The 26,186-nt window shown below is 63.2% G+C and overlaps 1 protein-coding gene across 5 annotated transcripts in view; it reads right to left on the bottom strand.

Annotated features, from left to right (window-relative positions):
* CSF2RA (colony stimulating factor 2 receptor subunit alpha) overlaps window positions 1–26,186 on the bottom strand; it is an 81,111-nt gene that overhangs the window by 35,160 nt on the left and 19,765 nt on the right. For all 5 annotated transcript variants that reach the window (XM_065915632.1, XM_065915633.1, XM_065915631.1 and 2 more), the window contains one exon: window positions 25,870–26,003. In XM_065915632.1, the coding sequence (XP_065771704.1) occupies window positions 25,870–26,003 (134 nt within the window). The remainder of the gene's footprint in view (window positions 1–25,869; window positions 26,004–26,186) is intronic.

The raw sequence follows: 26,186 nt of genomic DNA, 5'->3' as shown, positions 1-26,186 counted from the left end.
GTCATGTCTACACTGGGTCAGGGGGCGTGAGGAGGGTGAGTCACGTCTACACTGGGTCAGGGGGCGTGAGGGTGAGTCACGTCTACACTGGGTCAGGGGGCGTGAGGGTGAGTCACGTCTACACTGGGTCAGGGGGCGTGAGGGTGAGTCACGTCTACACTGGGTCAGGGGGCGTGAGGAGGGTGAGTCACGTCTACACTGGGTCAGGGGGAGTGAGGGTGAGTCACGTCTACACTGGGTCAGGGGGCGTGAGGGTGAGTCACGTCTACACTGGGTCAGGGGGCGTGAGGAGGGTGAGTCACGTCTACACTGGGTCAGGGGGCGTGAGGGTGAGTCACGTCTACACTGGGTCAGGGGGCGAGAGGGTGAGTCACGTCTACACTGGGTCAGGGGGTGTGAGGAGGGTGAGTCACGTCTACACTGGGTCAGGGGGCGTGAGGGTGAGTCACGTCTACACTGGGTCAGGGGGCGAGAGGGTGAGTCACGTCTACACTGGGTCAGGGGGTGTGAGGAGGGTGAGTCACGTCTACACTGGGTCAGGGGGCGTGAGGAGGGTGAGTCACGTCTACACTGGGTCAGGGGGCGTGAGGGTGAGTCACGTCTACACTGGGTCAGGGGGCGAGAGGGTGAGTCACGTCTACACTGGGTCAGGGGGTGTGAGGAGGGTGAGTCACGTCTACACTGGCTCAGGGGGCGTGAGGAGGGTGAGTCACGTCTACACGGGGTCAGGGGACGTGAGGGTGAGTCACGTCTACACTGGGTCAGGGGTCGTGAGGAGGGTGAGTCACGTCTACACTGGGTCAGGGGGCGTGAGGGTGAGTCACGTCTACACTGGGTCAGGGGACGTGAGGGTGAGTCACGTCTACACTGGGTCAGGGGGCGTGAGGAGGGTGAGTCACGACTACACTGGGTCAGGGGGCGTGAGGAGGGTGAGTCACGTCTACACTGGGTCAGGGGGCGTGAGGAGGGTGAGTCACGTCTATACTGGGTCAGGGGACGTGAGGAGGGTGAGTCACGTCTATACTGGGTCAGGGGGCGTGAGGGTGAGTCACGTCTACACTGGGTCAGGGGGCGTGAGGAGGGTGAGTCACGTCTACCTTGGGTCAGGGGGCGTGAGGGTGAGTCACGTCTACACTGGGTCAGGGGGCGTGAGGAGGGTGAGTCACGTCTACACTGGGTCAGGGGGCGTGAGGAGGGTGAATCACGTCTACACTGGGTCAGGGGGCGTGAGGAGGGTGAGTCACGTCTACACTGGGTCAGGGGGCGTGAGGAGTGTGAGTCACGTCTACACTGGGTCAGGGGGCGTGAGGGTGAGTCACGTCTACACTGGGTCAGGGGACGTGAGGAGGGTGAGTCACGTCTACACTGGGTCAGGGGGCGTGAGGAGGGTGAGTCACGTCTACACTGGGTCAGGGGGCGTGAGGGTGAGTCACGTCTACACTGGGTCAGGGGGCGTGAGGAGGGTGAGTCACGTCTACACTGTGTCAGGGGGCGTGAGGAGGGTGAGTCACGTCTACACTGGGTCAGGGGGCGTGAGGAGGGTGAGTCACGTCTACACTGGGTCAGGGGGCGTGAGGAGGGTGAGTCACGTCTACACTGGGTCAGGGGGCGTGAGGAGGGTGAGTCACGTCTACACTGGGTCAGGGGGCGTGAGGGTGAGTCACGTCTACACTGGGTCAGGGGGCTTGAGGAGGGTGAGTCACGTCTACACTGGGTCAGGGGGCGTGAGGGTGAGTCACGTCTACACTGGGTCAGGGGGCGTGAGGGTGAGTCACGTCTACACTGGGTCAGGGGGCGTGAGGAGGGTGAGTCACGTCTACACTGGGTCAGGGCGCGTGAGGAGGGTGAGTCATGTCTACACTGGGTCAGGGGGAGTGAGGAGGGTGAGTCACGTCTACACTGGGTCAGGGGGCGTGAGGGTGAGTCACGTCTACACTGGGTCAGGGGGCGTGAGGGTGAGTCACGTCTACACTGGGTCAGGGGACGTGAGGAGGGTGAGTCACGTCTACACTGGGTCAGGGGGCGTGAGGAGGGTGAGTCACGTCTACACTGGGTCAGGGGCGTGAGGAGGGTGAGTCACGTCTACACTGGGTCAGGGGGCGTGAGGAGGGTGAGTCATGTCTACACTGGGTCAGGGGGCGTGAGGGTGAGTCATGTCTACACTGGGTCAGGGGGCGTGAGGGTGAGTCACGTCTACACTGGGTCAGGGGGCGTGAGGGTGAGTCACGTCTACACTGGGTCAGGGGGCGTGAGGGTGAGTCACGTCTACACTGGGTCAGGGGGCGTGAGGAGGGTGAGTCATGTCTACACTGGGTCAGGGGGCGTGAGGGTGAGTCATGTCTACACTGGGTCAGGGGGCGTGAGGGTGAGTCACGTCTACACTGGGTCAGGGGGCGTGAGGGTGAGTCACGTCTACACTGGGTCAGGGGGCGTGAGGGTGAGTCACGTCTACACTGGGTCAGGGGGCGTGAGGAGGGTGAGTCACGTCTACACTGGGTTAGGGGGCGTGAGGGTGAGTCACGTCTACACTGGGTCAGGGGGCGTGAGGAGGGTGAGTCTCGTCTACACTGGGTCAGGGGACGTGAGGAGGGTGAGTCACGTCTACACTGGGTCAGGGGGCGTTAGGAGGGTGAGTCACGTCTACACTGGGTCAGGGGACGTGAGGAGGGTGAGTCACGTCTACACTGGGTCAGGGGACGTGAGGAGGGTGAGTCACGTCTACACTGGGTCAGGGGGCGTGAGGGTGAGTCACGTCTACACTGGGTCAGGGGGCGTGAGGAGGGTGAGTCACGTCTACACTGGGTCAGGGGACGTGAGGAGGGTGAGTCACGTCTACACTGGGTCAGGGGACGTGAGGAGGGTGAGTCACGTCTACACTGGGTCAGGGGGCGTGAGGAGGGTGAGTCACGTCTACACTGGGTCAGGGGGCGTGAGGGTGAGTCACGTCTACACTGGGTCAGGGGGCGTGAGGGTGAGTCACGTCTACACTGGGTCAGGGCGCGTGAGGAGGGCGAGTCACGTCTACACTGGGTCAGGGGGCGTGAGGAGGGTGAGTCACGTCTACACTGGGTCAGGGGGCGTGAGGAGGGTGAGTCACGTCTACACTGGGTCAGGGGGCGTGAGGGTGAGTCACGTCTACACTGGGTCAGGGGGCGTGAGGAGGGTGAGTCACGTCTACACTGGGTCAGGGGGCGTGAGGAGGGTGAGTCACGTCTACACTGGGTCAGGGGGCGTGAGGAGGGTGAGTCACGTCTACACGGGGTCAGGGGGCGTGAGGGTGAGTCATGTCTACACTGGGTCAGGGGGCGTGAGGGTGAGTCACGTCTACACTGGGTCAGGGGGCGTGAGGAGGGTGAGTCACGTCTACACTGGGTCAGGGGGCGTGAGGAGGGTGAGTCACGTCTACACTGGGTCAGGGGGCGTGAGGAGGGTGAGTCACGTCTACACTGGGTCAGGGGGCGTGAGGGTGAGTCACGTCTACACTGGGTCAGGGGGCGTGAGGAGGGTGAGTCACGTCTACACTGGGTCAGGGGGCGTGAGGAGGGTGAGTCACGTCTACACGGGGTCAGGGGGCGTGAGGGTGAGTCATGTCTACACTGGGTCAGGGGGCGTGAGGGTGAGTCACGTCTACACTGGGTCAGGGGGCGTGAGGAGGGTGAGTCACGTCTACACTGGGCCAGGGTGCGTGAGGAGGGTGAGTCACGTCTACACTGGGTCAGGGGGCGTGAGGAGGGTGAGTCACGTCTACACTGGGTCAGGGGGCGTGAGGAGGGTGAGTCACGTCTACACTGGGTCAGGGGACGTGAGGGTGAGTCACGTCTAAACTGGGTCAGGGGGCGTGAGGGTGAGTCACGGATACACTCGTCAGGGGGCGTGAGGAGGGTGAGTCACGTCTACACTGGGTCAGGGGGCGTGAGGAGGGTGAGTCACGTCTACACTGGGTCAGGGGGCGTGAGGGTGAGTCACGTCTACACTGGGTCAGGGGGCGTGAGGGTGAGTCATGTCTACACTGGGTCAGGGGGCGTGAGGGTGAGTCACGTCTACACTGGGTCAGGGGGCGTGAGGAGGGTGAGTCACGTCTACACTGGGTCAGGGGGCGTGAGGGTGAGTCACGGCTACACTGGGTCAGGGGGCGTGAGGGTGAGTCACGGATACACTCGTCAGGGGGCGTGAGGAGGGTGAGTCACGTCTACACTGGGTCAGGGGGCGTGAGGGTGAGTCACGTCTACACTGGGTCAGGGGGCGTGAGGAGGGTGAGTCACGTCTACACTGGGTCAGGGGGCATGAGGAGGGTGAGTCACGTCTACACTGGGTCAGGGGGCGTGAGGGTGAGTCACGTCTACACTGGGTCAGGGGGCGTGAGGGTGAGTCACGTCTACACTGGGTCAGGGGGCGTGAGGGTGAGTCACGTCTACACTGGGTCAGGGGGCGTGAGGAGGGTGAGTCACGTCTACACTGGGTCAGGGGGAGTGAGGGTGAGTCACGTCTACACTGGGCAGGGGGCGTGAGGAGGGGGAGTCACGTCTACACTGGGTCAGGGGGCGTGAGGAGGGTGAGTCACGTCTACACTGGGTCAGGGAGCGTGAGGAGGGTGAGTCACGTCTACACTGGGTCAGGGGGCGTGAGGAGGGTGAGTCACGTCTACACTGGGTCAGGGGGCGTGAGGGTGAGTCACGTCTACACTGGGTCAGGGGACGTGAGGGTGAGTCACGTCTACACTGGGTCAGGGGTCGTGAGGAGGGTGAGTCACGTCTACACTGGGTCAGGGGGCGTGAGGGTGAGTCACGTCTACACTGGGTCAGGGGACGTGAGGGTGAGTCACGTCTACACTGGGTCAGGGGGCGTGAGGAGGGTGAGTCACGACTACACTGGGTCAGGGGGCGTGAGGAGGGTGAGTCACGTCTACACTGGGTCAGGGGGCGTGAGGAGGGTGAGTCACGTCTATACTGGGTCAGGGGACGTGAGGAGGGTGAGTCACGTCTATACTGGGTCAGGGGGCGTGAGGGTGAGTCACGTCTACACTGGGTCAGGGGGCGTGAGGAGGGTGAGTCACGTCTACACTGGGTCAGGGGGCGTGAGGAGGGTGAATCACGTCTACACTGGGTCAGGGGGCGTGAGGAGGGTGAGTCACGTCTACACTGGGTCAGGGGGCGTGAGGGTGAGTCACGTCTACACTGGGTCAGGGGACGTGAGGAGGGTGAGTCACGTCTACACTGGGTCAGGGGGCGTGAGGAGGGTGAGTCACGTCTACACTGGGTCAGGGGGCGTGAGGGTGAGTCACGTCTACACTGGGTCAGGGGGCGTGAGGAGGGTGAGTCACGTCTACACTGTGTCAGGGGGCGTGAGGAGGGTGAGTCACGTCTACACTGGGTCAGGGGGCGTGAGGAGGGTGAGTCACGTCTACACTGGGTCAGGGGGCGTGAGGGTGAGTCACGTCTACACTGGGTCAGGGGGCGTGAGGGTGAGTCACGTCTACACTGGGTCAGGGGACGTGAGGAGGGTGAGTCACGTCTACACTGGGTCAGGGGGCGTGAGGAGGGTGAGTCACGTCTACACTGGGTCAGGGGCGTGAGGAGGGTGAGTCACGTCTACACTGGGTCAGGGGGCGTGAGGGTGAGTCATGTCTACACTGGGTCAGGGGGCGTGAGGGTGAGTCACGTCTACACTGGGTCAGGGGGCGTGAGGGTGAGTCACGTCTACACTGGGTCAGGGGGCGTGAGGAGGGTGAGTCATGTCTACACTGGGTCAGGGGGCGTGAGGGTGAGTCATGTCTACACTGGGTCAGGGGGCGTGAGGGTGAGTCACGTCTACACTGGGTCAGGGGGCGTGAGGGTGAGTCACGTCTACACTGGGTCAGGGGGCGTGAGGGTGAGTCACGTCTACACTGGGTCAGGGGGCGTGAGGAGGGTGAGTCACGTCTACACTGGGTAGGGGGCGTGAGGGTGAGTCACGTCTACACTGGGCCAGGGGGACGTTAGGAGTGTGAGTCACGTCTACACTGGGTCAGGGGGCGTGAGGGTGAGTCACGTCTACACTGGGTCAGGGCGCGTGAGGAGGGTGAGTCACGTCTACACTGGGTTAGGGGGCGTGAGGGTGAGTCACGTCTACACTGGGTCAGGGGGCGTGAGGAGGGTGAGTCACGTCTACACTGGGTCAGGGGACGTGAGGAGGGTGAGTCACGTCTACACTGGGTCAGGGGGCGTTAGGAGGGTGAGTCACGTCTACACTGGGTCAAGGGACGTGAGGAGGGTGAGTCACGTCTACACTGGGTCAGGGGACGTGAGGAGGGTGAGTCACGTCTACACTGGGTCAGGGGGCGTGAGGGTGAGTCACGTCTACACTGGGTCAGGGGGCGTGAGGAGGGTGAGTCACGTCTACACTGGGTCAGGGGACGTGAGGAGGGTGAGTCACGTCTACACTGGGTCAGGGGACGTGAGGAGGGTGAGTCACGTCTACACTGGGTCAGGGGGCGTGAGGAGGGTGAGTCACGTCTACACTGGGTCAGGGGGCGTGAGGGTGAGTCACGTCTACACTGGGTCAGGGGGCGTGAGGGTGAGTCACGTCTACACTGGGTCAGGGCGCGTGAGGAGGGCGAGTCACGTCTACACTGGGTCAGGGGGCGTGAGGAGGGTGAGTCACGTCTACACTGGGTCAGGGGGCGTGAGGAGGGTGAGTCACGTCTACACTGGGTCAGGGGGCGTGAGGGTGAGTCACGTCTACACTGGGTCAGGGGGCGTGAGGAGGGTGAGTCACGTCTACACTGGGTCAGGGGGCGTGAGGAGGGTGAGTCACGTCTACACTGGGTCAGGGGGCGTGAGGAGGGTGAGTCACGTCTACACGGGGTCAGGGGGCGTGAGGGTGAGTCATGTCTACACTGGGTCAGGGGGCGTGAGGGTGAGTCACGTCTACACTGGGTCAGGGGGCGTGAGGAGGGTGAGTCACGTCTACACTGGGTCAGGGGGCGTGAGGAGGGTGAGTCACGTCTACACTGGGTCAGGGGGCGTGAGGAGGGTGAGTCACGTCTACACGGGGTCAGGGGGCGTGAGGGTGAGTCACGTCTACACTGGGTCAGGGGGCGTGAGGAGGGTGAGTCACGTCTACACTGGGTCAGGGGGCGTGAGGAGGGTGAGTCACGTCTACACGGGGTCAGGGGGCGTGAGGGTGAGTCACGTCTACACTGGGTCAGGGGGCGTGAGGGTGAGTCACGTCTACACTGGGTCAGGGGGCGTGAGGAGGGTGAGTCACGTCTACACTGGGCCAGGGTGCGTGAGGAGGGTGAGTCACGTCTACACTGGGTCAGGGGGCGTGAGGAGGGTGAGTCACGTCTACACTGGGTCAGGGGACGTGAGGAGGGTAAGTCACGTCTACACTGGGTCAGGGGGCGTGAGGAGGGTGAGTCACGTCTACACTGGGTCAGGGGGCGTGAGGAGGGTGAGTCACGTCTACACTGGGTCAGGGGACGTGAGGGTGAGTCACGTCTAAACTGGGTCAGGGGGCGTGAGGAGGGTGAGTCACGTCTACACTGGGTCAGGGGGCGTGAGGGTGAGTCACGTCTACACTGGGTCAGGGCGCGTGAGGAGGGTGAGTCACGTCTACACTGGGTCAGGGGGCGTGAGGAGGGTGAGTCACGTCTACACTGGGTCAGGGGGCGTGAGGGTGAGTCACGTCTACACTGGGTCAGGGGGCGTGAGGGTGAGTCACGTCTACACTGGGTCAGGGGGCGTGAGGAGGGTGAGTCACGTCTACACTGGGTCAGGGGGCGTGAGGAGGGTGAGTCACGTCTACACTGGGTCAGGGGACGTGAGGAGGGTGAGTCACGTCTACACTGGGTCAGGGGGCGTGAGGAGGGTGAGTCACGTCTACACTGGGTCAGGGGGCGTGAGGAGGGTGAGTCACGTCTACACTGGGTCAGGGGGCGTGAGGAGGGTGAGTCACGTCTACACTGGGTCAGGGGGCGTGAGGGTGAGTCACGTCTACACTGGGTCAGGGGGCGTGAGGGTGAGTCACGTCTACACTGGGTCAGGGGGCGTGAGGAGGGTGAGTCACGTCTACACTGCGTCAGGGGGCGTGAGGAGGGTGAGTCACGTCTACACTGGGTCAGGGGGCGTGAGGAGGGTGAGTCACGTCTACACTGGGTCAGGGGGCGTGAGGAGGGTGAGTCACGTCTACACTGGGTCAGGGGGCGTGAGGGTGAGTCACGTCTACACTGGGTCAGGGGGAGTGAGGGTGAGTCACGTCTACACTGGGTCAGGGGACGTGAGGGTGAGTCACGTCTACACTGGGTCAGGGGGCGTGAGGAGGGTGAGTCACGTCTACACTGGGTCAGGGGGCGTGAGGAGGGTGAGTCACGTCTGCACTGGGTCAGGGGGGCGTGAGGAGGGTGAGTCACGTCTACACTGGGTGAGGGGACGAGAGGGTGAGTCACGTCTACACGGGGTCAGGGGGCGTGAGGGTGAGTCACGTCTACACTGGGTCAGGGCGCGTGAGGAGGGTGAGTCACGTCTACACTGGGTCAGGGAGCGTGAGGAGGGTGAGTCACGTCTACACTGGGTCAGGGGGCGTGAGGAGGGTGAGTCACGTCTACACTGGGTCAGGGGGCGTGAGGAGGGTGAGTCACGTCTACACTGGGTCAGGGGGCGTGAGGAGTGTGAGTCACGTCTACACTGGGTCAGGGGGCGTGAGGAGGGTGAGTCACGTCTACACTGGGTCAGGGGGCGTGAGGAGGGTGAGTCACGTCTACACTGGGTCAGGGGGCGTGAGGAGGGTGAGTCACGTCTACACTGGGTCAGGGGGCGTGAGGGTGAGTCACGTCTACACTGGGTCAGGGGGAGTGAGGGTGAGTCACGTCTACACTGGGTCAGGGGACGTGAGGGTGAGTCACGTCTACACTGGGTCAGGGGGCGTGAGGAGGGTGAGTCACGTCTACACTGGGTCAGGGGGCGTGAGGAGGGTGAGTCACGTCTACACTGGGTCAGGGGGCGTGAGGGTGAGTCACGTCTACACTGGGTCAGGGGGCGTGAGGAGGGTGAGTCACGTCTACACTGGGTCAGGGGGCGTGAGGGTGAGTCATGTCTACACTGGGTCAGGGGGTGTGAGGGTGAGTCACGTCTACACTGGGTCAGGGGGCGTGAGGAGGGTGAGTCACGTCTACACTGGGTCAGGGGGCGTGAGGGTGAGTCACGTCTACACTGGGTCAGGGGGCGTGAGGAGGGTGAGTCACGTCTACACTGGGTCAGGGGGAGTGAGGGTGAGTCACGTCTACACTGGGTCAGGGCGCGTGAGGAGGGTGAGTCACGTCTACACTGGTCAGGGGGCGTGAGGAGGGTGAGTCACGTCTACACTGGGTCAGGGGTCGTGAGGGTGAGTCACGTCTACACTGGGTCAGGGGGCGTGAGGAGGGTGAGTCACGTCTACACTGGGTCAGGGGGCGTGAGGAGGGTGAGTCACGTCTACACTGGGTCAGGGGGCGTGAGGAGGGTGAGTCACGTCTACACTGGGTCAGGGGGCCTGAGGGTGAGTCACGTCTACACTGGGTCAGGGGGCGTGAGGAGGGTGAGTCACGTCTACACTGGGTCAGGGGGCGTGAGGAGGGTGAGTCACGTCTACACTGGGTCAGGGGGCGTGAGGAGGGTGAGTCACGTCTACACTGGGTCAGGGGGCGTGAGGAGGGTTGGTCAGGTCTACACTGGGTCAGGGGACGTGAGGGTGAGTCACGTCTACACTGGGTCAGGGGGCGAGAGGAGGGTGAGTCATGTCTACACTGGGTCAGGGGACGTGAGGGTGAGTCACGTCTACACTGGGTCAGGGGACGTGAGGAGGGTGAGTCACGTCTACACTGGGTCAGGGGGCGTGAGGAGGGTAAGTCACGTCTACACCGGGTCAGGGGGCGTGAGGAGGGTGAGTCACGTCTACACTGGGTCAGGGGGCGTGAGGAGGGTTGGTCAGGTCTACACTGGGTCAGGGGACGTGAGGGTGAGTCATGTCTACACTGGGTCACGGGGCGTGAGGGAGAGTCACGTCTACACTGGGTCAGGGGGCGTGAGGGTGAGTCATGTCTACACTGGGTCAGGAGGCGTGAGGAGGGTGAGTCACGTCTACACTGGGTCAGGGGCGTGAGGAGGGTGAGTCACGTCTACACTGGGTCAGGGGGCGTGAGGAGGGTGAGTCACGTCTACACTGGGTCACGGGGCGTGAGGGTGAGTCACGTCTACACTGGGTCAGGGGGCGTGAGGAGGGTGAGTCACGTCTACACTGGGTCAGGGGGTGTGAGGAGGGTGAGTCACGTCTACACTGTGTCAGGGGGCGTGAGGAGGGTGAGTCACGTCTACACTGGGTCAGGGGGCGTGAGGAGGGTGAGTCACGTCTACACTGGGTCAGGGGGCGTGAGGGTGAGTCACGTCTACACTGGGTCAGGGGGCGTGAGGAGGGTGAGTCCCGTCTACACTGGGTCAGGGGGCGTGAGGGTGAGTCACGTCTACACTGGGTCAGGGGGCGTGAGGGTGAGTCACGTCTACACTGGGTCAGGGGGCGTGAGGGTGAGTCACGTCTACACTGGGTCAGGGGGCGTGAGGGTGAGTCACGTCTACACTGGGTCAGGGGGCGTGAGGGTGAGTCACGTCTACACTGGGTCAGGGGGCGTGAGGAGGGTTGGTCAGGTCTACACTGGGTCAGGGGACGTGAGGAGGGTGAGTCACGTCTACACTGGGTCAGGGGGCGTGAGGAGGGTTGGTCAGGTCTACACTGGGTCAGGGGGCGTGAGGAGGGTGAGTCACGTCTACACTGGGTCAGGGGGCGTGAGGGTGAGTCACGTCTACCCTGGGTCAGGGGGCGTGAGGGTGAGTCACGTCTACACTGGGTCAGGGGGCGTGAGGGTGAGTCACGTCTACACTGGTCATGGGGGCGTGAGGAGGGTGAGTCATGTCTACACTGGTCATGGGGCGTGAGGAGGGTGAGTCATGTCTACACTGGGTCAGGTGGCGTAAGGAGGGTGAGTCACGTCTACACTGGGTCAGGGGGCGTGAGGGTGAGTCACGTCTACACTGGGTCAGGGGGCGTGAGGGTGAGTCACGTCTACACTGGGTCAGGGGGCGTGAGGAGGGTGAGTCACGTCTACACTGGGTCAGGGGGCGTGAGGAGGGTGAGTCACGTCTACACTGGGTCAGGGGGCGTGAGGGTGAGTCACGTCTACACTGGGTCAGGGGACGTGAGGAGGGTGAGTCACGTCTACACTGGGTCAGGGGGCGTGAGGAGGGTGAGTCACGTCTACACTGGGTCAGGGGGCGTGAGGGTGAGTCATGTCTACACTGGGTCAGGGGGCGTGAGGGTGAGTCAGGTCTACACTGGGTCAGGGGGCGTGAGGGTGAGTCACGTCTACACTGGGTCAGGGGGCGTGAGGAGGGTGAGTCACGTCTACACTGGGTCAGGGGGCGTGAGGGTGAGTCACGGATACACTCGTCAGGGGGCGTGAGGAGGGTGAGTCACGTCTACACTGGGTCAGGGGGCGTGAGGAGGGTGAGTCACGGCTACACTGGGTCAGGGGGCGTGAGGGTGAGTCACGGATACACTCGTCAGGGGGCGTGAGGAGGGTGAGTCACGTCTACACTGGGTCAGGGGGCGTGAGGGTGAGTCACGTCTACACTGGGTCAGGGGGCGTGAGGGTGAGTCACGTCTACACTGGGTCAGGGGGCGTGAGGGTGAGTCACGTCTACACTGGGTCAGGGGGCGTGAGGAGGGTGAGTCACGTCTACACTGGGTCAGGGGGCGTGAGGGTGAGTCACGTCTACACTGGGTCAGGGGGCGTGAGGGTGAGTCACGTCTACACTGGGTCAGGGGGCGTGAGGGTGAGTCATGTCTACACTGGGTCAGGGGGCGTGAGGGTGAGTCACGTCTACACTGGGTCAGGGGGCGTGAGGGTGAGTCACGTCTACACTGGGTCAGGGGGCGTGAGGAGGGTGAGTCACGTCTACACTGGGTCAGGGGGCGTGAGGGGGGTGAGTCACGTCTACACTGGGTCAGCGGGCGTGAGGGTGAGTCACGTCTACACTGGGTCAGGGGGCGTGAGGAGGGTGAGTCACGTCTACACTGGGTCAGGGGGCGTGAGGGTGAGTCACGTCTACACTGGGTCAGGGGACGTGAGGGTGAGTCACGTCTACACTGGGTCAGGGGTCGTGAGGGTGAGTCACGTCTACACTGGGTCAGGGGGCGTGAGGAGGGTGAGTCACGTCTACACTGGGTCAGGGGGCGTGAGGAGGGTGAGTCACGTCTACACTGGGTCAGGGGACGTGAGGAGGGTGAGTCACGTCTACACTGGGTCAGGGGGCGTGAGGGTGAGTCACGTCTACACTGGGTCAGGGGGCGTGAGGAGGGTGAGTCACGTCTACACTGGGTCAGGGGGCGTGAGGAGGGTGAGTCACGTCTATACTGGGTCAGGGGGCGTGAGGAGGGTGAGTCACGTCTACACTGGGTCAGGGGGCGTGAGGAGGGTGAGTCACGTCTACACTGGGTCAGGGGCGTGAGGGTGAGTCACGTCTACACTGGGTCAGGGGGCGTGAGGGTGAGTCACGTCTACACTGGGTCAGGGGGCGTGAGGAGGGTGAGTCACGTCTACACTGGGTCAGGGGGCGTGAGGAGGGTGAGTCACGTCTACACTGGGTCAGGGGGCGTGAGGAGGGTGAGTCACGTCTACACTGGGTCAGGGGGCGTGAGGAGGGTGAGTCACGTCTACACTGGGTCAGGGGGCGTGAGGGTGAGTCACGTCTACACTGGGTCAGGGGACGTGAGGAGGGTGAGTCACGTCTACACTGGGTCAGGGGGCGTGAGGAGGGTGAGTCACGTCTACACTGGGTCAGGGGGCGTGAGGGTGAGTCACGTCTCCACTGGGTCAGGGGGCGTGAGGAGGGTGAGTCACGTCTACACTGGGTCAGGGGGCGTGAGGGTGAGTCACGTCTCCACTGGGTCAGGGGACGTGAGGGTGAGTCACGTCTACACTGGGTCAGGGGGCGTGAGGAGGGTGAGTCACGACTACACTGGGTCAGGGGGCGTGAGGAGGGTGAGTCACGTCTACACTGGGTCAGGGGGCGTGAGGAGGGTGAGTCACGTCTATACTGGGTCAGGGGACGTGAGGAGGGTGAGTCACGTCTACACTGGGTCAGGGGGCGTGAGGGTGAGTCACGTCTACACTGGGTCAGGGGGCGTGAGGAGGGTGAGTCACGTCTACACTGGGTCAGGGGACGTGAGGAGGGTGAGTCACGTCTACACTGGGTCAGGGGGCGTGAGGAGGGTGAGTCACGTCTACACTGGGTCAGGGGGCGTGAGGGTGAGTCACGTCTACACTGGGTCAGGGGGCGTGAGGAGGGTGAGTCACGTCTACACTGGGTCAGGGGGCGTGAGGAGGGTGAGTCACGTCTACACTGGGTCAGGGGGCGTGAGGAGGGTGAGTCACGTCTACACTGTGTCAGGGGGCGTGAGGAGGGTGAGTCACGTCTACACTGGGTCAGGGGGCGTGAGGAGGGTGAGTCACGTCTACACTGGGTCAGGGGGCGTGAGGAGGGTGAGTCACGTCTACACGGGGTCAGGGGGCGTGAGGAGGGTGAGTCACGTCTATACTGGGTCAGGGGACGTGAGGAGGGTGAGTCACGTCTACACTGGGTCAGGGGGCGTGAGGGTGAGTCACGTCTACACTGGGTCAGGGGGCGTGAGGAGGGTGAATCACGTCTACACTGGGTCAGGGGGCGTGAGGAGGGTGAGTCACGTCTACACTGGGTCAGGGGGACGTGAGGAGGGTGAGTCACGTCTACACTGGGTCAGGGGGCGTGAGGGTGACTCACGTCTACACTGGGTCAGAGGGCGTGAGGGTGAGTCACGTCTACACTGGGTCAGGGGGCGTGAGGAGGGTGAGTCACGTCTACACTGGGTCAGGGGGCGTGAGGAGGGTAAGTCACGTCTACACTGGGTCAGGGGGCGTGAGGGTGAGTCACGTCTACACTGGGTCAGGGGGCGTGAGGGTGAGTCACGTCTACACTGGGTCAGGGGGCGTGAGGAGGGTGAGTCACGTCTACACTGGGTAGGGGGCGTGAGGGTGAGTCACATCTACACTGGGTCAGGGGGCGTGAGGGTGAGTCACGTCTACACTGGGTCAGGGGGCGTGAGGAGGGTGAGTCACGTCTACACTGGGTAGGGGGCGTGAGGGTGAGACACGTCTACACTGGGCCAGGGGGACGTGAGGAGTGTGAGTCACGTCTACACTGGGTCAGGGGGCGTGAGGGTGAGTCACGTCTACACTGGGTCAGGGCGCGTGAGGAGGGTGAGTCACGTCTACACTGGGTCAGGGGACGTGAGGAGGGTGAGTCACGTCTACACTGGGTCAGGGGACGTGAGGAGGGTGAGTCACGTCTACACTGGGTCAGGGGGCGTGAGGAGGGGGAGTCACGTCTACACTGGGTCAGGGGGCGTGAGGAGGGTGAGTCACGTCTACACTGGGTCAGGGGGCGTGAGGTGGGTGAGTCACGTCTACACTGGGTCAGGGGGCGTGAGGGTGAGTCACGTCTACACTGGGTCAGGGGGCGTGAGGAGGGTGAGTCACGGCTACACTGGGTCAGGGGGCGTGAGGAGGGTGAGTCACGTCTACACTGGCTCAGGGGGCGTGAGGGTGAGTCACGTCTACACTCGGTCAGGGGGCGTGAGGAGGGTAAGTCACGTCTACACTGGGTCAGGGGGCGTGAGGGTGAGTCACGTCTACACTGGGTCAGGGGGCGTGAGGAGGGTGAGTCACGTCTACACTGGGTCAGGGGACGTGAGGAGGGTGAGTCACGTCTACACTGGGTCAGGGGGCGTGAGGAGGGTGAGTCACGTCTACACTGGGTCAGGGGACGTGAGGAGGGTGAGTCACGTCTACACTGGGTCAGGGGGCGTGAGGAGTGTGAGTCACGTCTACACTGGGTCAGGGGGCGTGAGGAGGGTGAGTCACGTCTACACTGGGTCAGGGGGCGTGAGGGTGAGTCACGTCTACACTGGGTCAGGGGGCTTGAGGAGGGTGAGTCACGTCTACACTGGGTCAGGGGGCGTGAGGGTGAGTCACGGATACACTCGTCAGGGGGCGTGAGGAGGGTGAGTCACGTCTACACTGGGTCAGGGGGCGTGAGGAGGGTGAGTCACGTCTACACTGGGTCAGGGGGCGTGAGGGTGAGTCACGTCTACACTGGGTCAGGGGGAGTGAGGGTGAGTCACGTCTACACTGGGTCAGGGGGCGTGAGGGTGAGTCACGTCTACACTGGGTCAGGGGGCGTGAGGGGGGTGAGTCACGTCTACACTGGGTCAGGGGGCGTGAGGGTGAGTCACGTCTACACTGGGTCAGGGGGCGTGAGGAGGGTGATTCACGTCTACACTGGGTCAGGGGACGTGAGGAGGGTGAGTCACGTCTACACTGGATCAGGGACGTGAGGAGGGTGAGTCACGTCTACACTGGGTCAGGGACGTGAGGAGGGTGAGTCACGTCTACACTGGGTCAGGGGGCGTGAGGAGGGTGAGTCACGTCTACACTGGGTCAGGGGGCGTGAGGGTGAGTCACGTCTACACTGGGTCAGGGGGCGTGAGGAGGGTGAGTCACGTCTACACTGGGTCAGGGGGCGTGAGGAGGGTGAGTCACGTCTACACTGGGTCAGGGGGCGTGAGGAGGGTGAGTCACGTCTACACTGGGTCAGGGGGCGTGAGGAGGGTGAGTCACGTCTACACTGGGTCAGGGGGTGTGAGGAGGGTGAGTCACGTCTACACTGGGTCAGGGGGCGTGAGGGTGAGTCACGTCTACACTGGGTCAGGGGGCGTGAGGAGGGCGAGTCACGTCTACACTGGGTCAGGGGGCGTGAGGGTGAGTCACGGCTACACTCGTCAGGGGGCGTGAGGAGGGTGAGTCACGACTACACTGGGTCAGGGGGCGTGAGGAGGGTGAGTCACGTCTACACTGGGTCAGGGGGCGTGAGGAGGGTGAGTCACGTCTACACTGGGTCAGGGGGCGTGAGGAGGGTGAGTCACGTCTACACTGGGTCAGGGGGCGTGAGGAGGGTGAGTCACGTCTACACTGGGTCAGGGGCGTGAGGAGGGTGAGTCACGTCTACACTGGGTCAGGGGGCGTGAGGGTGAGTCATGTCTACACTGGGTCAGGGGGCGTGAGGGTGAGTCACGTCTACACTGGGTCAGGGGGCGTGAGGAGGGTGAGTCACGTCTACACTGGGTCAGGGGGCGTGAGGGTGAGTCACGTCTACACTGGGTCAGGGGGCGTGAGGGTGAGTCACGGATACACTCGTCAGGGGGCGTGAGGAGGGTGAGTCACGTCTACACTGGGTCAGGGGGCGTGAGGAGGGTGAGTCACGTCTACACTGGGTCAGGGGGCGTGAGGAGGGTGAGTCACGTCTACACTGGGTCAGGGGGCGTGAGGAGGGTGAGTCACGTCTACACTGGGTCAGGGGGCGTGAGGAGGGTGAGTCACGTCTACACTGGGTCAGGGGGCGTGAGGGTGAGTCACGTCTACACTGGGTCAGGGGGCGTGAGGGTGAGTCATGTCTACACTGGGTCAGGGGGCGTGAGGGTGAGTCACGTCTACACTGGGTCAGGGGGCGTGAGGAGGGTGAGTCACGTCTACACTGGGTCAGGGGGCGTGAGGGTGAGTCACGGCTACACTGGGTCAGGGGGCGTGAGGGTGAGTCACGGATACACTCGTCAGGGGGCGTGAGGAGGGTGAGTCACGTCTACACTGGGTCAGGGGTGCGTGAGGAGGGTGAGTCACGTCTACACTGGGTGAGGGGACGAGAGGGTGAGTCACGTCTACACTGGGTCAGGGGGCGTGAGGAGGGTGAGTCACGTCTACACTGGGTCAGGGGGCGTGAGGGTGAGTCACGTCTACACTGGGTCAGGGGGCGTGAGGAGGTTGAGTCACGTCTACACTGGGTCAGGGGGCGTGAGGAGGGTGAGTCACGTCTACACTGGGTCAGGGCGCGTGAGGAAGGTGAGTCACGTCTACACTGGGTCAGGGGGCGTGAGGAGGGTGAGTCACGTCTACACTGGGTCAGGGGGCGTGAGGAGGGTGAGTCACGTCTACACTGGGTCAGGGGGCGTGAGGAGGGTGAGTCACGTCTACACTGGGTCAGGGGGCGTGAGGGTGAGTCATGTCTACACTGGGTCAGGGGGCGTGAGGGTGAGTCACGTCTACACTGGGTCAGGGGGCGTGAGGAGGGTGAGTCACGTCTACACTGGGTCAGGGGGAGTGAGGGTGAGTCACGTCTACACTGGGTCAGGGCGCGTGAGGAGGGTGAGTCACGTCTACACTGGTCAGGGGGCGTGAGGAGGGTGAGTCACGTCTACACTGGGTCAGGGGGCGTGAGGAGGGTGAGTCACGTCTACACTGGGTCAGGGGGCGTGAGGAGGGTGAGTCACGTCTACACTGGGTCGGGGGGCGTGAGGAGGGTGAGTCACGTCTACACTGGGTCAGGGGGCGTGAGGAGGGTGAGTCACGTCTACACTGGGTCAGGGGGCGTGAGGAGGGTGAGTCACGTCTACACTGGGTCAGGGGGCGTGAGGGTGAGTCACGTCTACACTGGGTCAGGGGGCGTGAGGAGGGTGAGTCACGTCTACACTGGGTCAGGGGGCGTGAGGAGGGTGAGTCACGTCTACACTGCGTCAGGGGGCGTGAGGAGGGTGAGTCACGTCTACACTGGGTCAGGGGGCGTGAGGAGGGTGAGTCACGTCTACACTGGGTCAGGGGGCGTGAGGGTGAGTCACGTCTACACTGGGTCAGGGGACATGAGGAGGGTGAGTCACGTCTACACTGGGTCAGGGGGCGTGAGGGTGAGTCACGTCTACACTGGGTCAGGGGACGTGAGGAGGGTGAGTCACGTCTACACTGGGTCAGGGGGCGTGAGGAGGGTGAGTCACGTCTACACTGGGTCAGGGGGCGTGAGGGTGAGTCACGTCTACACTGGGTCAGGGGGCGTGAGGGTGAGTCACGTCTACACTGGGTCAGGGGACGTGAGGAGGGTGAGTCACGTCTACACTGGGTCAGGGGGCGTGAGGGAGAGTCACGTCTACACTGGGTCAGGGGGCGTGAGGAGGGTGAGTCACGTCTGCACTGGGTCAGGGGGGCGTGAGGAGGGTGAGTCACGTCTACACTGGGTCAGGGGGCGTGAGGAGGGTGAGTCACGTCTACACTGGGTCAGGGGGCGTGAGGGTGAGTCACGTCTACACTGGGTCAGAGGGCGTGAGGAGGGTGAGTCACGTCTACACTGGGTCAGGGGGCGTGAGGAGGGTGAGTCACGTCTACACTGGGTCAGGGGGCGTGAGGAGGGTGAGTCACGTCTACACTGGGTCAGGGGGCGTGAGGGTGAGTCACGTCTACACTGGGTCAGGGGGCGTGAGGAGGGTGAGTCACGTCTGCACTGGGTCAGGGGGGCGTGAGGAGGGTGAGTCACGTCTACACTGGGTCAGGGGGCGTGAGGGTGACTCACGTCTACACTGGGTCAGGGGGTGTGAGGAGGGTGAGTCACGTCTACACTGGGTCAGGGGGCGTGAGGGTGAGTCACGTCTACACTGGGTCAGGGATCGTGAGGAGGGTGAGTCACGTCTACACTGGGTCAGGGGGCGTGAGGGTGAGTCACGTCTCCACTGGGTCAGGGGACGTGAGGAGAGTGAGTCACGTCTACACTGGGTCAGGGGGCGTGAGGGTGAGTCACGTCTACACTGGGTCAGGGGGTGTGAGGAGGGTGAGTCACGTCTACACTGGGTCAGGGGGCGTGAGGGTGAGTCACGTCTACACTGGGTCAGGGATCGTGAGGAGGGTGAGTCACGTCTACACTGGGTCAGGGGGCGTGAGGGTGAGTCACGTCTACACTGGGTCAGGGGACGTGAGGAGGGTGAGTCACGTCTACACTGGGTCAGGGGGCCTGAGGGTGAGTCACGTCTACACTGGGTCAGGGGGCGTGAGGGTGAGTCACGTCTACACTGGGTCAGGGGGCGTGAGGAGGGTGAGTCACGTCTACACTGGGTCAGGGGACGTGAGGGTGAGTCACGTCTACACTGGGTCAGGGGGCGTGAGGGTGAGTCACGTCTACACTGGGTCAGGGGACGTGAGGAGGGTGAGTCACGTCTACACTGGGTCAGGGGGCGTGAGGGTGAGTCACGTCTACACTGGGTCAGGGGGCGTGAGGAGGGGGAGTCACGTCTACACTGGGTCTGGGGGCGTGAGGAGGGTGAGTCACGTCTACACTGGGTCAGGGAGCCTGAGGGTGAGTCACGTCTACACTGGGTCAGGGGGCGTGAGGGTGAGTCACGTCTACACTGGGTCAGGGACGTGAGGAGGGTGAGTCACGTCTACACTGGGTCAGGGGGCGTGAGGAGGGTGAGTCACGTCTACACTGGGTCAGGGGGCGTGAGGGTGAGTCACGTCTACACTGGGTCAGGGGGCGTGAGGAGGGTGAGTCACGTCTACACTGGGTCAGGGGGCGTGAGGGTGAGTCACGTCTACACTGGGTCAGGGGGCGTGAGGAGGGTGAGTCACGTCTACACTGGGTCAGGGGGCGTGAGGGTGAGTCACGTCTACACTGGGTCAGGGGGCGTGAGGAGGGTGAGTCACGTCTACACTGGGTCAGGGGGCGTGAGGGTGAGTCACGTCTACACTGGGTCAGGGGGCGAGAGGGTGAGTCACGTCTACACTGGGTCAGGGGGCGTGAGGGTAAGTCACGTCTACACTGGGTCAGGGGGCGTGAGGGTGAGTCACGTCTACACTGGGTCAGGGGACGTGAGGAGGGTGAGTCACGTCTACACTGGGTCAGGGGGCGTGAGGGTGAGTCACGTCTACACTGGGTCAGGGGGCGAGAGGGTGAGTCACGTCTACACTGGGTCAGGGGGCGTGAGGGTGAGTCACGTCTACACTGGGTCAGGGGACGTGAGGGTGAGTCACGTCTACACTGGGTCAGGGGGCGTGAGGGTGAGTCACGTCTACACTGGGTCAGGGGGCGTGAGGGTGAGTCACGTCTACACTGGTTCAGGGGACGTGAGGAGGGTGAGTCACGTCTACACTGGGTCAGGGGTCGTGAGGAGGGTGAGTCACGTCTACACTGGGTCAGGGGGCGTGAGGGTGAGTCACGTCTACACTGGGTCAGGGGGCGTGAGGAGGGTGAGTCACTTCTACACTGGGTCAGGGGGCGTGAGGGTGAGTCACGTCTACACTGGGTCAGGGGCGTGAGGAGGGTGAGTCACGTCTACACTGGGTCAGGGGGCGTGAGGAGGGTGAGTCACGTCTACACTGGGTCAGGGGGCGTGAGGAGGGTGAGTCACGTCTACACTGGGTCAGGGGGCGTGAGGGTGAGTCACGTCTACACTGGGTCAGGGGGCGTGAGGAGGGTGAGTCACGTCTACACTGGGTCAGGGGACGTGAGGAGGGTGAGTCACGTCTACACTGGGTCAGGGGGCGTGAGGGTGAGTCACGTCTACACTGGTTCAGGGGGCGTGAGGAGGGTGAGTCACGTCTACACTGGGTCAGGGGGCGTGAGGAGGGTGAGTCACGTCTACACTGGGTCAGGGGGCGTGAGGAGGGTGAGTCACGTCTACACTGGGTCAGGGGGCGTGAGGAGGGTGAGTCACGTCTACACTGGGTCAGGGGGCGTGAGGGTGAGTCACGTCTACACTGGGTCAGGGGGCGTGAGGAGGGTGAGTCACGTCTACACTGGGTCAGGGGGCGTGAGGGTGAGTCACGTCTACACTGGGTCAGGGGACGTGAGGGTGAGTCACGTCTACACTGGGTCAGGGGGCGTGAGGAGGGTGAGTCACGTCTACACTGTGTCAGGGGGCGTGAGGAGGGTGAGTCACGTCTACACTGGGTCAGGGGGCGTGAGGAGGGTGAGTCACGTCTACACTGGGTCAGGGGGCGTGAGGAGGGTGAGTCACGTCTACACTGGGTCAGGGGGCGTGAGGGTGAGTCACGTCTACACTGGGTCAGGGGGCGTGAGGGTGAGTCACGTCTACACTGGGTCAGGGGGCGTGAGGAGGGTGAGTCACGTCTACACTGGGTCAGGGGGCGTGAGGGTGAGTCACGTCTACACTGGGTCAGGGGCGTGAGGAGGGTGAGTCACGTCTACACTGGGTCAGGGGGCGTGAGGGTGAGTCACGTCTACACTGGGTCAGGGGGCGTGAGGAGGGTGAGTCACGTCTACACTGGGTCAGGGGACGTGAGGAGGGTGAGTCACGTCTACACTGGGTCAGGGGACGTGAGGTTGAGTCACGTCTACAATGGGTCAGGGGGCGTGAGGAGGGTGAGTCACGTCTACACTGGGTCAGGGCGCGTGAGGAGGGTGAGTCACGTCTACACTGGTCAGGGGGCGTGAGGAGGGTGAGTCACGTCTACACTAGGTCAGGGGTCGTGAGGGTGAGTCACGTCTACACTGGGTCAGGGGGCGTGAGGGTGAGTCACGTCTACACTGGGTCAGGGTGCGTGAGGGTGAGTCACGTCTACACTGGGTCAGGGACGTGAGGAGGGTGAGTCATGTCTACACTGGGTCAGGGGGCGTGAGGAGGGTGAGTCACGTCTACACTGGGTCAGGGGACGTGAGGAGGGTGAGTCACGTCTACACTGGGTCAGGGGGCGTGAGGGTGAGTCACGTCTACACTGGGTCAGGGGGCGTGAGGGTGAGTCACGTCTACACTGGGTCAGGGGGCGTGAGGAGGGTGAGTCACGTCTACACTGGGTCAGGGTGCGTGAGGGTGAGTCACGTCTACACTGGGTCAGGGACGTGAGGAGGGTGAGTCATGTCTACACTGGGTCAGGGGGCGTGAGGAGGGTGAGTCACGTCTACACTGGGTCAGGGGACGTGAGGAGGGTGAGTCACGTCTACACTGGGTCAGGGGGCGTGAGGAGGGTGAGTCACGTCTACACTGGGTCAGGGGGCGTGAGGAGGGTGAGTCACGTCTACACTGGGTAGGGGGCGTGAGGGTGAGTCACGTCTACACTGGGTCAGGGGGCGTGAGGGTGAGTCACGTCTACACTGGGTCAGGGGGCGTGAGGGTGAGTCACGTCTACACTGGGTCAGGGGGCGTGAGGGTGAGTCACGTCTACACTGGGTCAGGGGGCGTGAGGAGGGTGAGTCACGTCTACACTGGGTCAGGGGGCGTGAGGAGGGTGAGTCACGTCTACACTGGGTCAGGGGGCGTGAGGGTGAGTCACGTCTACACTGGGTCAGGGGACGTGAGGAGGGTGAGTCACGTCTACACTGGGTCAGGGGGCGTGAGGGTGAGTCACGTCTACACTGGGTCAGGGGGCATGAGGAGGGTGATTCACGTCTACACTGGGTCAGGGGGCGTGAGGGTGAGTCACGTCTACACTGGGTCAGGGGGCGTGAGGGTGAGTCACGTCTACACTGGGTCAGGGGGCGTGAGGGTGAGTCACGTCTACACTGGGTCAGGGGGCGTGAGGAGGGTGAGTCATGTCTACACTGGGTCAGGGGGCGTGAGGGTGAGTCACGTCTACACTGGGTCAGGGGGCGTGAGGGTGAGTCACGTCTACACTGGGTCAGGGGGCGTGAGGAGGGTGAGTCACGTCTACACTGGGTCAGGGGGCGTGAGGAGGGTGAGTCACGTCTACACTGGGTCAGGGGGCGTGAGGGTGAGTCACGTCTACACTGGGTCAGGGGGCGTGAGGAGGGTGAGTCACGTCTACACTGGGTCAGGGGGCGTGAGGAGGGTGAGTCACGTCTACACTGGGTCAGGGGGCGTGAGGGTGAGTCACGTCTACACTGGGTCAGGGGACGTGAGGAGGGTGAGTCACGTCTACACTGGGTCAGGGGGCGTGAGGGTGAGTCACGTCTACACTGGGTCAGGGGGCGTGAGGAGGGTGATTCACGTCTACACTGGGTCAGGGGGCGTGAGGGTGAGTCACGTCTACACTGGGTCAGGGGGCGTGAGGGTGAGTCACGTCTACACTGGGTCAGGGGGCGTGAGGGTGAGTCACGTCTACACTGGGTCAGGGACGTGAGGAGGGTGAGTCATGTCTACACTGGGTCAGGGGGCGTGAGGAGGGTGAGTCACGTCTACACTGGGTCAGGGGGCGTGAGGAGGGTGAGTCACGTCTACACTGGGTCAGGGGGCGTGAGGAGGGTGAGTCACGTCTACACTGGGTCAGGGGGCCTGAGGGTGAGTCACGTCTACACTGGGTCAGGGGGCGTGAGGGTGAGTCACGTCTACACTGGGTCAGGGTGCGTGAGGGTGAGTCACGTCTACACTGGGTCAGGGACGTGAGGAGGGTGAGTCATGTCTACACTGGGTCAGGGGGCGTGAGGAGGGTGAGTCACGTCTACACTGGGTCAGGGGGCGTGAGGAGGGTGAGTCACGTCTACACTGGGTCAGGGGGCGTGAGGAGGGTGAGTCACGTCTACACTGGGTCAGGGGGCCTGAGGGTGAGTCATGTCTACACTGGGTCAGGGGGCGTGAGGGTGAGTCACGTCTACACTGGGTCAGGGGACGTGAGGAGGGTGAGTCATGTCTACACTGGGCAGGGGGACGTGAGGAGGGTGAGTCACGTCTACACTGGGTCAGGGGGCGTGAGGAGGGTGAGTCACGTCTACACTGGGTCAGGGGGCGTGAGGAGGGTGAGTCACGTCTACACTGGGTCAGGGGGCGTGAGGAGGGTGAGTCACGTCTACACTGGGTCAGGGGGCGTGAGGAGGGTGAGTCACGTCTACACTGGGTAGGGGACGTGAGGAGGGTGAGTCACGTCTACACTGGGTCAGGGTGCGTGAGGGTGAGTCACGTCTACACTGGGTCAGGGACGTGAGGAGGGTGAGTCATGTCTACACTGGGTCAGGGGGCGTGAGGAGGGTGAGTCACGTCTACACTGGGTCAGGGGGCGTGAGGGTGAGTCACGTCTACACTGGGTCAGGGGGCGTGAGGAGGGTGAGTCACGTCTACACTGGGTCAGGGGACGTGAGGAGGGTGAGTCACATCTACACTGGGTCAGGGGGCGTGAGGGTGAGTCACGTCTACACTGGGTCAGGGGACGTGAGGAGGGTGAGTCACATCTACACTGGGTCAGGGGGCGTGAGGGTGAGTCACGTCTACACTGGGTCAGGGGGCGTGAGGGTGAGTCATGTCTACACTGGGTCAGGGGGCGTGAGGGTGAGTCACGTCTACACTGGGTCAGGGGGTGTGAGGAGGGTGAGTCACGTCTACACTGGCTCAGGGGGCGTGAGGGTGAGTCACGTCTACACTGGGTCAGGGGGCGTGAGGGTGAGTCACGGCTACACTGGGTCAGGGGGCGTGAGGGTGAGTCACGTCTACACTGGGTCAGGGGGGGTGAGGGTGAGTCACGTCTACACTGGGTCAGGGGGCGTGAGGGTGAGTCACGTCTACACTGGGTCAGGGGGCGTGAGGAGGGTGAGTCACGTCTACACTGGGTCAGGGGGCGTGAGGAGGGTGAGTCACGTCTACACTGGGTCAGGGGACGTGAGGAGGGTGAGTCACGTCTACACTGGGTCAGGGGGCGTGAGGAGGGTGAGTCACGTCTACACTGGCTCAGGGGGCGTGAGGAGGGTGAGTCACGTCTACACTGGGTCAGGGGGCGTGAGGAGGGTGAGTCATGTCTACACTGGGTCAGGGGGCGTGAGGGTGAGTCACGTCTACACTGGGTCAGGGGGCGTGAGGAGGGTGAGTCACGTCTACACTGGGTCAGGGGGCGTGAGGGTGAGTCACGTCTACACTGGGTCAGGGACGTGAGGAGGGTGAGTCATGTCTACACTGGGTCAGGGGGCGTGAGGGTGAGTCACGTCTACACTGGGTCAGGGGGCGTGAGGAGGGTGAGTCACGTCTACACTGGGTCAGGGGGCGTGAGGGTGAGTCACGTCTACACTGGGTCAGGGGGCGTGAGGAGGGTGAGTCACGTCTACACTGGGTCAGGGGGCGTGAGGAGGGTGAGTCACGTCTACACTGGGTCAGGGGGCGTGAGGGTGAGTCACGTCTACACTGGGTCAGGGGGCGTGAGGAGGGTGAGTCACGTCTACACTGGGTCAGGGGGCGTGAGGAGGGTGAGTCACGTCTACACTGGGTCAGGGGGCGTGAGGAGGGTGAGTCACGTCTACACTGGGTCAGGGGGCGTGAGGAGGGTGAGTCACGTCTACACTGGGTCAGGGGGCGTGAGGGTGAGTCACGTCTACACTGGGTCAGGGGGCGTGAGGAGGGTGAGTCACGTCTACACTGGGTCAGGGGGCGTGAGGAGGGTGAGTCATGTCTACACTGGGCAGGGGGACGTGAGGAGCATGGTGTCAGGTCTACACTGGGTCAGGGGAACTTGTGGAGGTGATTCATGTCTACACTGCGTCCAGGTGGAAGAGAATGAGCGTTGTTTCTTGTCTATACTGGATTCAGGTACAGAAGGAGAGCCTCTTCGTCGCCCCCGTGGGTCCAGGAGGTCATAGGAAAAGGCTTCCCTCTTGTCTACACTGGGTCCGCATGGACATGAGTAGCGGGCTCTTGTCTAACCTGGGTCCCCATGGACATGCATTAGATGGATCCTGCTTCTTATCTACACTGGGCTGGGCAGACAGGCTTCCGTGGCCTCACCCGTGTCCACGCTGGCTCCAGTTGGACATGAACTAGAGGCCTCTAGTCCAATGGGTCCCAGGGGGCATATATAGAGGAATCCTGCTTCTTCTCTACGTTGGATCTGGGCAGACAGGTTTCCGAGGGCTCACCCGTGTCTACACGGGGTCCAGCTGGCCCTGGCGCAGACCCCGGATCTCCCCCGACGCCCACCCCTTCCGCACCCTCTTTGGAGTCGGGTGGCGGGGCTGCCTGCCAGGCTCCCCGAGGCCTTCGGCCCTGCTCGGAGCCGAGTCCGCTCACCCATCGCTGGATGTCCAGCTGGTACTGGAACTCCCTGTTGGACCGAGCCTGCCGGGTCCTGGGCTGCTCCCAGCGGATGAGGCAGTGGGACTCGTTGCAGTGGACGGTGATATTGTCGGGAGCGTTGTACCGCTCTGTAAGAGACCCCACCACCCCCCGGAGACCCCTGTGATGTGGAATGCCGCCCCTGGACCACGGAGGGGAGACCCGTTTCTGCCATCCCCACACGAACAGGAGCTCCCGATTTCACCAGGAGGAGGGAGCAGGTTCCGAGCCTGCAATAACTCGTCTGGAAGCAAGGGCTGCTGGCTCTCACC

This window comes from Muntiacus reevesi, chromosome X (genome assembly GCF_963930625.1).
Source record: "Muntiacus reevesi chromosome X, mMunRee1.1, whole genome shotgun sequence".
Taxonomy (NCBI): Eukaryota; Metazoa; Chordata; class Mammalia; order Artiodactyla; family Cervidae; genus Muntiacus; species Muntiacus reevesi.
The sequence above is the reverse complement of the archived record's forward strand: the minus strand, read 5'-3'. Positions and strand labels throughout refer to the sequence as shown.